This window comes from Pseudonaja textilis, chromosome Z (assembly GCF_049901715.1).
Source record: "Pseudonaja textilis isolate UNSWEBS1 chromosome Z, rPseTex1.2, whole genome shotgun sequence".
Classification (NCBI taxonomy): Eukaryota; Metazoa; Chordata; class Lepidosauria; order Squamata; family Elapidae; genus Pseudonaja; species Pseudonaja textilis.
In genome coordinates, this window is record NC_142008.1 from 54,980,709 (window position 1) to 54,995,481 (window position 14,773).

The following is a 14,773-nucleotide window of genomic DNA, read 5'->3' on the forward strand; positions in this document are numbered from 1 at the left end:
CGGGGCCATCGGTGCTGGGGGACAAGCAGCGGGCTCGCTATAGGATAAGGTTTGACAGAGGGGGCCAAGCACACGGGCTGCAGCATGGTGGTAACCAGCTGGGCTGCCTCAGCGCAACCCCACAATCTGTCTTTTGCCTGCGGCTGCTGCAGCTGGGATGGAGCAGGTGACTGCACATCTTGCAGGATATATGGCTGCCTGAGCATCTGACAGGCCTGATCAGGTGCCTCTGTCTGCTGCTTGGAGTGTCAGCTCAGCGGTCCTGATGCTTCCAGCTGTGCTGCACAGGCTTCGGACTGCCAGCTGCCTCTTAGGGATGGGGATTCCCCGCTTTTCCCATCAAGGTGGCCATACCCAATTGGGATGTGCCCACCTAGCCACGTCCACCTGCCCCCCAAGGGCAGGCATAATGCTAATGCAGCCAATGAAATTGAGTTTGGCACCCCCTGGCAAAACAGATAATTTTTTAAAAATATTAGCCAAATATTTAAAAAAAGTCTTAGCTGAATATAATATGCTCAAAATCAGTGTTAATAAACTAACACAAATCTTTAACTTTTTTTCTCTTCACTTTTTCTACTCATTTAAAATGGAACCTTATTTCTTTTCAGCAAAAATATTTTCTTCTAATGATTAATATACGACTTTCCATTATCTTGGTCCATGTTGAAAATACATGTTGTGAGAAAAAGCACTTTTAATGCTGAGTGTATCTCCAGTTGATGAGTGATGGGAAGTAGCTTTTCCACCCATTACCAGCATTTCTTCTTCTTTAATTTCCATGGCTTTCTTATAGAGCTCAGCAGCCTTCTCAAATTCACCCCCTTCATAGCTTTGGGGAGAAAAGAAAGTAGGACTTAATAAAGTCTTAATAAAAGTCTCTTGCTTGAGCAGGAGGTTGAACTTTTTAACTCTGTTATTCTGTTAAAGATTCATAATCTACATTTAGTACCTAATCCTCATACCAAGTGATCTGTATACACAGAAACATCCACATCTTTCCCATTCCAGCCTGGATTCAACAATATGGAGAATTTTTTATTCAGTCATTCAGTCATATGCAGCCTCACCCTTAGCTAGATGTTGCATACGCTAGAAAGGCTTCAAAATATGGCTGCAGAAACACTTCTGATATTCAGTGCCATCTGTCTTGAATTCAAAATGTCTCAATTATATCATCAATATAAATATGAGGGGCTGCTATAATTAATGACAATTTATCTAGACTAGAACAAACACATTGACTTGATACCTTAGCACAGCCAAATTTTTTAATGTTTCCCCTACACGAGGATGCATATGCCCCAAGCTGTCTTCATAAATTTTCAGTGCACGTTCATACAAAGGCAACGCTTCCTGATTTTTTTTCTAAAAATGAGAAGAAAACAAAATTAGGCATGTATTTTTAAAATATTTACAGAAATTCATTTTAAAGCCAGGAAATCAGTCTGCCTGCCTATAGGACAAGATTTATACCTACGGAAGTAAATATCCCCACTCCCCAAATTTTAGCAGTTATTACAGTGTAAAATTATATGCAAACATAAGATCCTTCTTTTCTCCCTCTGTCCATGAGAAGGACAGATTTGGGGAAAGTTTAAGTTTCTCCATGAATTTCAAATTCAAAATTGGCTAGGCACTGACCCATTCCTGTATAATGTGCCCTTCCTCTGATTTTTTTTTAAACAGCTAGGAAAAATATGACTGGAAAGACGGGAGTTTTAGGATAAAACAGTATGTATCATCCTACATTTTACCTTTTTTTATTAAGGAAAGGAAACCTACCATTTGACAATAAAGAACTGCCAGATTTACTAAAGCAGTAGCCACACTTGGATGTTTTGGACCAAAGGATTTTTGTCTGATTTCAACAGCAAGCTCATACAGAGGAACAGCTCTGTCAAGCTTTCCCTAGGAAACAAAGCAAGCATGAATTAGCTAAAAGTACATCAAATCAAAAACTTTGCAAAATTGAAAAGCTTACATTCTGGATGTTTTTTTTCCCTTTCTTTCCACAGGTCAGTTTTTAGGCAACATTTATAGAAGTCGTTTGCAATTGCTTTTTTTCCCTAGGACTGAGACAGAGTGTTTGACCCTAATTTATCTGGTTGACTTCCATATAGGAGTAGAACTCATATTTCTCTGCTCTTAGTCTATTGTTTTAGCTAACAGATCAGTGCTTTTTAAATTGGAGCTAATTTTAGTGGATTCTGAGGTAATGAAGCAACTTATGTTTGTTTGTGAATGAGAATCTACTTTGGGATTGCTGCAGTTGCTGCCCAGTTATTTGTATAAAACAGCAGTCCAGGATCTTTTCCTGCTTGGGAAAAGAGGTTACTGGGTTAGTTTAAGAACCACTGCATTACACTAAACTGGCTTTCTCAATCTGCTAAGGATGGGCAGAACTGTTTGAATTACAAGCACTTCAAGCACAGAATAACTGATTCAGGTAACTTGTATAAACAAAATAGGTAGATGTTTGTCCAAGCAACATCCATAAACAGGATCTTTTTTTCTGTATAGTTATTAAAATTTCAGATGGAAAATGTATCAAATGTTCTATTTCAGATAACAAGATGAAGCCCAACTTCATTTTCTTCCAACTCATATATAGCCCAACATGTCCTCTTTATAGCCCCATATTCGCACCAGAAATTGGTATGATGCCAACACAAAGGATCCTGCATCTCGCCACCTGTATTTCCTAATGGAGGGGGTGTGTCTGATCGGCTAAATGTCTATGGAGATTCTCAGTCATCCAGATCATGGTTGTCCCAAAGGTGCTTTTTCAACAGGCAACTGGACTTTCTGTTGCAGGAGTATGAACAGATTTCCAGAAAAATTGCAGTCTACAGGACTCATTTGTGTTTCAGTTTGAGATGCAGACAGTATAGACTCATCCTCAACAGCCTGTGCCTGTCCTCAATAGTGAAGAGATACAGGGCAAAAAGCATCCTGCAGAAAGCACAGCTCCAACTTCTCAATGAAAGACCAGAAAGTCCAGTTCTCTCTTGAAAAAGCACCTTTGAGTCTGATTGGGTAATGTGGCCAAATATAAAATGAGAATGCTACAGAATCTGAATAAACAAGAGAATTAGAGTTGAATGTTTATAACTGTTCACCACATGATTCCCAAGTAAGAAAGAGCAACCATGGCCTGTCTTATGCCTGTTGCCTTTTGGTACTATTTTATACTGGCAGAGTGCATTCTGGAACAAGCTGCTCTTTTTGGACAGCAGGAACAGTTGCAAGAAGAGAGCACAACAGCATCAGAGAGCTCTCCTTCCTGGTTCTTATTTGCCCAGCAGCCATGCTTAGGCTCTAAAGAAGATTCTGTTGCTTAAATCATTAGCTAAAAATTTATAATCTTGTCTTATCATCCTCACTCTCTTTGGAATTTGTTTTAAAATCCTAATTTCTCTGCCTTTATATGATATTGTTTCCTCCCTAGACATTTTCAAAATTAAATCCCTCAGACATCTCCTAGAGAAGCGGATATGAATTTCTCTTGGACAGTTGTTACGCCTGGCGTAGCTTGTGCTAACCCTATATACCTCATCAAACTCTTTAATTAGATCATCTTTTTCCTTTCCTAGCCATTCAGCCAATATTTCTGCCATCAAATGTTCTAATTCTTCATTTTTGGCTTCCGCCACATTCTGGAATCTTAAATACGCCATTGCTTTGTCCATCTCGATCAGAGATCGAGAGTCTTCCGTTTCTCTAAGTACATTTTTAAATTCCTCATCCATCCTTTCAAAGTTAGTCTCCATGCGTGTTGTTCTACTCTCTATATCTTTTATTTTCACTTCGTTTCTCTCCATGGCCTGCTGTAGAGACCCTATCTTACCCTCCACCTTCGCTATATCCGCTTTCATTTCAGCCTTCAGTTTCCCCATCTCATCTTTCAATTCGCTTATATCTGCTCTAGTTTCCTTGTGATTTTTAATCATCATTTCTTGCATTTTAGATATAGCTTCCTGCAAGGCTAAATAAAGAAGGAATCCATTTTAAATGGTTAATCCCGGAAGGGATGTTAATTACATGGAAAGAGAGGAAAATCAAAATAGAATCGATAGAACAGGCCCAAGTTTTTCATCAACAGCTCACAGATAAGAATAGTCAACCCACCAAAGAAGAACCTAAAATAAGACCACAGGAGGTCCGATATTATCACAGAACCCAAAAGGAACGACTTTCTCCAATTTCAGGAAGTGATAATCCACAACATGGGAGAGAAGAGCAAATTCCACAACAACAACAACAAGAGAACCGAATCATTACTAGGCAAAAATCTAAGCAGAAGTAGATAAATGGTGGAGGGGAAGAAGTTGCTCTCCATCAATATAAACGGATTAAATTCATTATTAAAAAGAAAAAGGATATTCTCAAAACTTATTCAACATAACGCAGATATAATATGTCTTCAAGAGACACATATTTCAAGAATGACGAAAGACATCTAATTTGTCCAAAATTAGGTAAACTTTTTACAGCACCGGCCGACCAACACAAGAAAAAGGAATTGCAATTTATGTAAAACAAGATGTAAAGGCAGAATTAATCTGGTCGGATCCTGAAGGAAGAACTCTGGTTATACAAGTTTGGATAAACCACATCACATTTTTACTTGTAGCAATCTATGCCCCAAATGATGACCAGGGGAAATTTTTTAAACACCTTCACCAAAAATAGTAGGCTTTGAAAAAGAAACATTTGCTTGATTGGCGATTTTAACTCCATTGCAGACTACCAGAAAGACCATAGTAATATGGGGAAAAACAAGAAGGGGAAAAGGGAACTTTCATGCGGCATGTAAGGAAATGTTGAGAGAGTTCAATTTAAAAGATCTATGGAGGGAACGGAATCTTGAAAGAAAACAATTTACATATTATTCTAACCCACATAAGACTTGGACCAGAATAGATATGGCTTGGATGGATTTGGACTTGGTTAATGAAATAAAAGAAATCAAAATTCTACCGAATGAATGGGCTGATCATAACCCAATACAGCTAATTTGGAGGGATAGGAGACGAATAAAAAAAAGATGGACACTAAATAACCAAATTGTAAACGAAGAAGAGTATATTAATAAACTGAAAGAGGAGCTAAACTATTTTCTAAAAGATAATAATAATGAAACAACTTCAAAACAGAACATTTGGGATACTATGAAAGCATTTATAAGAGGCACAACAATTTCCTATAATGCTATGAGAAACAAGAGAATTTATGCCCAACAAAACGCGTTACAACAACAAATCCAAGACTTAGAAACACAATTACAAAAACCCCTAAGACTCAAGGACTACAAAATCAGTTAATACTAGCCAAACATAAGCTGAATTTAATTGAACAAGATAAAATAGAAGTTAGCTTGAGAAGGTCCAAACAAAATTATTTTGAACACGCCAATAAACCAGGAAGATGGCTATCTTATAAACTTAAAAAGAAAAAGAAAAGAGATTGATACACCAATTAATAGACGAGAAAGGCATCCCACAACATGAGATTGAGAAGAAAAAGGATATTATATTAAACTATTTCCAAAGATTATATAAAAAAGAAGAAATCAATGAGGATAAAATAAGAACTTATCTGGAGAATACGAATGATAAAACAATAGGGGAAGGAGACAAAGAATTACTAAATAAGGATATTACATGGTCTGAGTTAAAATCTGCAATGGAAAATCAATGTAATAATAAATCCCCTGGTCCAGATGGGATTCCAGTAGAATTGTATAAAGCCACAATAGATTTAGTAGGGCCTCTGATGCTGGAAGTGTTTAACTGAAGTAATTTCGGCTGCCAAAATGCCAGACTCATGGAGGGAGGCGTTGATTGCGTTAATTCGAAGGAGGATGTGGATGCCAGATATATCAACAATTATAGACCAATCTCACTTTTAAACGCCGATTATAAATTATTTACCTCAATTATTGCGAATAGAGTAAAACAAGTTTTAAATTTATACATTCATGAAGACCAAAATGGTTTCCTTCCATTCCGCCAAATTAAAAACAATTTAAGAACCGTTATTGACGCCTTAGAATATTATGAAGCTCATCCAGAGAAACAATTTACACTCTTGTTTCTAGATGCGGAGAAAGCATTCGATAACTTACATTGGCACTTTTAATACAAAAAATCTATAACATGAATCTGGGCACTAAATTCGAGAATATTATCACAACAATTTACAATACCCAACAAGCCAATATACTAATTAATGGTGAACAAACAGGCCCACTAAGCATTGAAAAGGGCGTAGACAGGTTGCCCTCTCTCACCCCTCTTATTTATATTTGCTTTAGAATCATTGTTAACGCGGATAAGACAAAATCCTGAAATCCAAGGGGTTAGGGTCAAGGCAGAGGAATATAAATTACAGGCGTTTGCAGACGATATGGTTTTCTTCCTAGAGGATCCCATGGAAAAAGGACATAATCTAATAAAAGAACTAGAACAATATGGTTCAGTAGCAGGATTAAAGATCAACAGAAATAAGACGAAATTACTGACTAAAAATCTAACAGAGAACCAGAGGAAAGAATTAGAAAAACCATGGGGATACAGGCAACAAAAAAGGTCAAATATTTAGGCATATGGTTAACACCACATAGTAAATCACTCAAAGAGAATAATTATGATAAACTGTTACAGCAAATTAAGAAAGATCTAGAATCTTGGAATAAGTTGCAGCTTTCTTTACTGGGCAGGATTGCCACAATCAAAATGAACATTTTACCAAAACTCCTTTACTTATTCCAGACAATCCCAATAAAATTATCAAAAAAATTTTTGATGATATAAATAAGGTAACTCTTAAATTTATTTGGCAAGGGAAAAAGCTAGAATCAGTATTAAGGCCTTACAAGATGCAAAAAGTAGAGGTGGGCTAGCGCTTCCAAACTGGGAATTATATTATTGGGCAGCCAACTTACTATGGTTAAAAGACTGGGTCAATTTACGGAATAAAAGAACTCTAGCCTTGGAAGGGCACGACCTTCAGAGAGGATGGCACGCATTTCTATGGGATGTGGGGAAAACTAAACAGGCGTACTTTCATAGACATCTTATTAGAGATTCACTATTAACTAATTGGAAAAAAATATGTAAAAAACATTATTTAAAAATTCGATTTGGCTTTCAACAATGGAGGCAATGGTTCATCCAAACAATTTGGATATAACAAAACGACTAAATATAAAGATTTATTAGATCCTTTAGGAAAATTAAGAACTCGACAGGACTTACAGGAACAGGGATTTAAAATTGATCAGTGGTTATATATACAAATCCATAGTAGATACAAACAAGATATCAAAGAGTTTGGAATCTATAGCAAATTACAACACTTAGATAAAATCTTATTAGGATCAAATAAAAAGAATATCTCTAAATTTTATAAATATTTATTGGAGGTAGAATTAGAGCAAGAGATAGTGAAAGGGAAACATGATAATGTGGAGTAGGAATATTGGAAGAAGCATTACATTAACAGAATGGGAAAAGATCTGGAATAGAATCATTAAGATTACGAAATCTGGCGTACAAAAGAAAATATGTATAAAATGTTATATAGATGGCACTTACCCCCTTCGAGGTTAGCGAAAATGAACCCAAACTCTAGTCCAAAATGTTGGAAATGTAAAAACATAGAGGGAACCTACTTTCATATGTGGTGGACCTGTAAAGAAGCCCAGAAATACTGGCAAAAATTAGAAAATGGCTGGAGGAGATAACCAAAGATCAAATTGAATATAAAGCAGAGTTCTTCCTACTAGGGATTTCTGATAAACATTTTCCTAAAAAGACGAAATATATAATAATTCATATTCTAACTGCGGCCAGATTAGCATTTGCTCAGTGCTGGAAATCATCCCGTTTACCTACAGATCAATTGGTCATTCAGAAAATATGTGACTGAGCAGAAATGGACAATTTAACCATAGCTCTTAAAAATAAAGAGTCTTCAGCATTTGATAATAATTGGAATGCATGGTATAATTGGTTATATCAGAGATAAACTGTTCAATGAGCATAAATAAGCATAAATATCCATAAATAGCGATAAGATGTGTATATTTAAAGTAAGAGAAGAATTGGAGAATTGGATCTTGTAGACTGTCAAAAAGAATATTTGTCTGGTTTTAACGTATTTTCTTTTTCTTCCATTTCTTTGTTTTTTTTTTTTTTTTTTCTCTCTTTTATACTCCTTTTTCTCCTTTTTCGGTCGCAAGACCGAGCTTTTTTTTTCTTCCTCTCTCTTTCTCTTCTTTCTTTCTTCTTTTTTCTCTCTCTGTTTCTTATGTAATGTTGTTATGTTATTTTTTTAATTGTAAATTCAATAAAATTTATATGCAAAAGAAAAAAAAAAAAAGAAGTGCAGAAATGCCTATTGATCTCTGACCTTATTTTTGAAACCTGTATAATTCTTGACTTTTGACGAATGTATCTTTTATGTACACTGAGAGCACATGCACCAAGACAAATTCCTTGTGTGTCCAATCACACTTGGCCAATAAAGATTTCTATTCTATTCTATTCTATTCTGTTCTATTCTAACCTTTTTTTTTTTTTTTTTTAAAGAAGATTCTGTTGCCTCTATATCTATAGAGGGTTAGATGGAATTTTTACCATCACTGACAAGCTCTATCATGTTTCCCAGGAATGTGGAGATTCATGGGGAAAAAAAGCATTTTGGATTTTTGTTTCTCTTGGAATTATCTGGATCTTATTTCATGACAGACTTGCTGCCAACAAAGGGTCTTGACCTGTCTGTACACTATTTATAATGGCATCAGGACCATTATCCAATAATATCCTGCCACAAGCTACACGTCCTGTATCTCCAATTATAATGAAGGGGAGAAGGGCCAAAAACAAAGGATATAAATTAGCAATAAAAAAAAAAAATCCAAGGACGGATCCAACTAAAAATCCAACTAGGCCTATCACACAACTCAGTTACAAAAGTAATAGTTTAAGCAAGCAGAAAAGAGTCAAGTGCCTCTTTGTTGTCATGTCTAGTGGTTGCTGTACTTTTTTAATTCCAGAGAATTCTTAAAACACTACAAACAAATTACTTGAATGTTTTTTCCCTGTAAAACCATGGTCAATTTGGTACAACACAGTTTTTGGAATGTGTTATTTCATTTCAAGATCAAAATAAAACATATTTCCTCTTTGGGCAGACCCCTAAATCTAATTTAAATTTTGCAGTTAAAAATAATCTAAATTTTGTGAGGGCTAGACTGATGTCGTGGCAGTATGACAGGTGATCTTAATGCTCTAAGATCACCATCAATATCTTTGCTGCTGGACGGTCCTTTTGGACCTAAATCATCCCGTAGAGATGGTGATAGAGAAGGGCACATCCTGTTCATCCCAGGGACATCGCAAAGTCCCTGATCAATCCAGGAGAAGCTCTTTGTTCTGGCAGCAGAGAGGCAGCCATTGAAGCTGCTGAAGCTGGGACAGCTCCGAACGGAAGAAGAAAGTGCGTCAGTTTGGTGAGATAACTTTTAAATATTTCTATTTGAGAGAACACCTTGAGAGGGAACAAGTTTAAATTGAAGACAGAAGAGAGGAAACTGCAAGATTAAGCTTGAAGTCAAAATTAGTGTCTTTTTTATTCTTTTTTTATTGCTGGACTTTTTACAAATGCCTTTTAACTTTAGAAACTGGACTGGTCTTTTTTTTTTCTTTGGCTTTCATACTTAATAATTGTTTTTTAATTGAAAGACCCTTTCCTTCTATTTTTTAAGTGCCTAATAGTATAGTCTATAATTAATTGTTACTTTTTAAATATTTCTAATCTTTTTTTTTTTGCTTTGGATACGAGGGGGGAAGTGAAAGTAAAGGATAAGTAACACTGCCATCTAGAGGCTGGCAAACATTGTTTTCTTTCTCTCCTTTTTGAGGCTTGATAACTTTGAGAATAATAAGAGCTGATGTTTACTTCAAGGACTTTAAGCCTGTTTGCTATAAGATATTGGGATGAGCATGGAAGAATGTTATTACAGGTGCCCCCTCTGTGTTACGATCAGTGGTTGGAGTTTGGTGTTGAGAGAAAGCTTGGAGTTGAAAGAAAGAAGATTGTAATGACCTTGGGAAGAGAACTTTAAAACCTGCTTAGAATTTTACAAAAGAGCCTTGGACACTATATAGAGGCAATATGTTTTTCTACTTTGAATTTGAAGATTTGTCCACTGAACAATTTTTAGTCCCCGCTCTTGAAGTTCTTGCCACGATTTCAAATTTCCTTGTGTATCCAATAGATCCTTATATTTAATCATTTTAATGATATCCAGATTATTTGGGAGAATCATCGCCTCCATTGTTGAAATCCAAATTGGTATTTTTAAATAGTGTTTTTTCTGTATTTTCTTCCAATTAGTTAATAATGAGTCTCTGATTAGGTGTCTGTGAAAATATTTCTGGCTAGTTTTCCCTACATCCCATAAAAAAGCATGCCACCCCCTTTGCAAGTCATGGCCTTCTAAGAATAATATTCTCTTATTGGTTAAATTCACCCATTCCTTCAACCATACTAAAGAGGCTGCACTATAATACAACTCCCAATTTGGAAGTGCCAGCCCTCCCCTGCTCTTCATATCCTGCATTGCCTTTAAATTTATTCTAGGTTTTTTCCCTTGCCAGATAAATTTTACAGTTATTTTATTAAGTTCTTCAAAAAAAAATTTGTGTACTTTGATTTAGATTGTCTGAAATATATATAGGAATTTTGGAAGAAAATTTTAATAGCAGCAATCCTGCCTAATAATGAAAGTTGCAGCTTGCCCCATGTTTCTAAATCCTTCTTTATCATAATTATTTTCCTTAAGTGTCTTACAATGTGCTGTCAACCATATTCCTAAGTATTTAACTTTCTTTATCACTTGTATTTTCATAACTTCTTCTAGTTCTATTTTCTGTTTTTCTGTTAAATTTTTAGTCATTAATTTTGTTTTCTTCCTATTAATTTTAAGTCCTGCTACTGTTCCAAATTGTTCTAATTCATTCATTAATTTTTGTCCTTTTTCTATTGGTTCCTCAATGAAAAAAAATCATATCATCCGCAAACGCTTGCAGCTTATATTCTTCTTTCTTAACCTTTAATCCTTTTAAGTCTGGGTTCTGTCTAATTTGTATTAGTAATGCTTCTAATGATAATATGAAGAGCAGGGGTGACAGTGGGCAGCCCTGTCTGACTCCTTTTGCTATTTTTATTGGGCGGGTATATTCCCTGTTTATTATAATATTAGCTGTTATTAATATTAGCTGTATAATATTAGCTGTTATAAATATTAGCTGTTATTAACTAATATAATATTAGTTGTGTATCATAAATGGTTGTTATAATATTTTCAAATTTGGTGCCCAAATTCATATTATAAATTTTTGGGATTAAAAATTGCCAATTTAAATTATCGAAGGCCTTCTCTGCATCTAAAAACATAAGTGCAATTTGTTTTTCGGGGTGGGCTTCGTAAAATTCTAAGACATCTAGTACTATTCTTAAGTTGTTCCTGATTTGTCTGGTCGGGAGAAATCCATTTTGATCTTCATATATATACTCATTTAACATTCTTTTTAGTCTACTTGCTATAATAGAAGTGAATATTTTGTAATCAGTATTTAATAGTGAAATCGGCCTATAATTATGTATATATCAGGGATCCGAATCCTCCTTCAGCGAAATCAATGCCACCCTCCATGAGTCCAGCATCCTGGCTGCCAATAAAACGTCATTAAAAACTTCCACCATAAGAGGTCCTATTTGTTCTGCTATTGCCTTGTACAGCTCCCCTGGAATCCCATCTGGTCCCAGGGATTTATTGTTTTCTGGTTCTCTATTGCTGATTTCAATTCAAACCAAGTAATGTCTTTGTTTAATAATTTTTCCATTTCTTCTCCAATTGCTTTATCCTTCACTTCATCTAAATAGTTTCTTATTCTATCTTCGTTAACTTCTTCCTTTTTATATAACTCTTCAAAATACTTATGGGCAATTTCTTTTTTCTGTTCTATCTCCTGTTGTATATCCCCCTTTCCATCTATTAGCTGGTATATCAATCTCTTTTCTTTCCTTTTTTAGTCTATATGATAGCCATCTCCCTGGCTTATTAGCATGCTCAAAATAAGTTTGTCTAGTTGTATTCAAATTTATAATCATTCTCTCTTGTTCAATTAAATTCCAGGCAATATGTTTTTCTTTGACAGAAAGTTAGCTTTCCTTATGTTTTTTTTTCTTTACCTTCCCCCCCTTAGCAATTCATCTTCAGCTGACATCTGTGATAGTGGCCATTTGGATAGAATTTTTTTTCTACTTTTTTATGTCTAAGAGGAAATAGCTTTTCTTTTCCTTTCCCTTAAATTGACTCCTTTTTCTTTCTTTTCTTTTTTTTCAAGCCATACGTTTATTATTATTATTATTATTATTGGCCTTTTTATTTTTACATCTTTTTCCTTCTTACTCTTTTTTCCTTGAAGTGCTCTTTGAAGAATGTGCATTTCCTTTTTTTCTTTTTATAGTGTCTATGTTTTTTTTTACTTCCTTCTAATTAGGAAATATTATTTTTACTTGTGTTTCCTTTCTTTCTCTATTTTGGAGATTGTTTAAGGCATTGTTTGGTCCATTATATTTCAATTATCTGGATTAAGGTATAGAAGAACCTGAAGAATTTTATTTTTATTTTTTTCTCTTTTTGGTGTGTTCTTTCTGTCAGGCTACAGAACTTTTTCCCATTCAATTAACAAGAAAGCAGCATCTAAGGTCTCTCAGGCATACAGGGATACATAAGGGAGTTTAGAACTCCTCCCCTTATCTTGAAGTGTATTTGGTAAAACAAAAGCCAGTATGTTAATTCCCCCCCCCCCATCCCTTTTGTAAGGAAAGATCTTTTTCACAGTTTCCCAGGGCATACCTAATTTTCCCCGCACCCCCTTTCAGAACGAACTTTTCCAGAGGTTCCCAGGACACATCTCACTGTGAAATTTCTTTGGTCTTCTCATGTCCTGGCTGTGCCTCTCAGAGGTGATAGGTTCCGGCCATCTGGGTTTCCTCCCTCCATTGTATCATGTGTAGGTTATACAAATTCCATATAAGATTAAATACATTCAGTCTCCCCTTCTCCTTTTCTACTTCCAGCGAAGAAATGACAGATACACAGATCTGACACTTTCCCTTTTTTTTTTTCAATTTATTGGAACTAATTCGACTGGGGTGTACAAGAACCTGAAGATTTTTTTTCTCTTTGCCTTTTTTCATATTTGCCTTACATATGTGTGGATTAAGGTGTAGAAGAACCTGAAGATTTTGCATTGTTGGAGATTCTACAATCTTTGTGAAAGGAGCAGAAAGATAACAGCTACTGGCTCTTCAATACCAACTTCTTCTTCACCATCTGGAGGACAATGATCAATAATGGTGATGTTACAGCAGGAAAAGGAACGAGAAAAAGACAAGGACTTTACAGATGATTTGGCAAGGAATTCAAAGCATAAATTCAAGAGTACAGACAATTGAACAAAGAAGAAAAAAAACAGATGAAAAGGTTGAGAATATTCACCAAATGATGACGAAATATGAGGATAGATTTCAAAAAACTGAAGAAAAGGTAGAATAAGGAGATAAGAAAATTGGAGATATTGATAACAGATTGAATGTGGTCGAACAAGATAAGACTGAAATGCTGGGATGGGAAATCAAGTGATCAGAATTTTATCTCAGATTTCAAAATATAGAGGAAGAAAAAGGAGAAAACTTGGCAGAAATAATGATAGAAATCCTGGCAGAAGCACTGGAAATAACCAAAGAGAAGATGATGGATGGAATAGATGAAGTGTTCCGAGTTTTTACAAGATATGCAATGAGAAATAAATTGCCAAGAGAGGTACACATAAGGTTCACGAAGAAAGCTATCAAAACGCAAATGCTACAGATAGCAAGAGAGAAAACACTGAAATATAAAGACAAAGATATTGTGGTTCTGAAACAAATACCTAGAAGAATGAGAGAGATGAGAAGAGAATATCAATTCCTGACTAAAATATTACTTAAGAAAGGCGTGCATTACAGATGGCTGATACCAGAAGGCCTTGTGTTTACATGGCAAGAACAAAGACATAGAATAGATTCAATTGAAAAAGCAGAATTATTTTATGCAGAATTCTTCAGAGGGAAAGAGGAAGAGAGGGAAAGAGAAGAAGTAATAATTAAATTCCAAGAGGAATGCCTAGAAGTGATTGAAAAAGAACAAGGTGCATTAGGAGGCAGAGTGGAACCTAGAGAACAATGAGAACACAAATCTACTAGAGCAGTAAATCCCTCTTATAAAGTATAAATATGGAAGAGAAAAAAATGATTATAATTAATATAAATGGTCTTAGTTCGGTGGTTAAAAGAAGAAAAATATTTCATAAATTAGAAGAACTGAAATTCAACATAATTTGCCTACAAGAAGAGCATATTAAAAAACAATATGAACAAATACTGATGCAGTCAAAACTAGCGAAAATATTTACTTTGTTGACACGATCCAAGAAAAGAGGAGTAGTCTTATATATTAGAAACACAATTACAGCGGAACAAATCTATACAGATGATGATGGAAGAATCTTGATGGTGGAAATAATAGACAATAATGTGAAATTACTTTTAATATCAATTTATGCTCCAAATGATAATCAAGAAGAATTCTATAGGAAATTACACAGGACAACAATTGATCTAGACTATGATAATATATGCATGATGGGGG

At 35.1% G+C, this 14,773-nt stretch overlaps 1 protein-coding gene across 3 annotated transcripts in view; it reads right to left on the bottom strand.

The window, feature by feature from the left end:
* Positions 1-571: 571 nt before the first annotated feature.
* The window catches only part of NPHP3 (nephrocystin 3), an 81,101-nt gene continuing 66,899 nt past the window's right edge, over positions 572-14,773 (bottom strand). For all 3 annotated transcript variants that reach the window (XM_026720384.2, XM_026720381.2, XM_026720382.2), the window contains exons 25-27: positions 1,786-1,911; positions 1,253-1,368; positions 572-832 (exon numbers count right to left, since the gene is read on the bottom strand). In XM_026720384.2, the coding sequence (XP_026576169.1) occupies positions 652-832; positions 1,253-1,368; positions 1,786-1,911 (423 nt within the window). In that variant the 3' untranslated portion in view covers positions 572-651. The remainder of the gene's footprint in view (positions 833-1,252; positions 1,369-1,785; positions 1,912-14,773) is intronic.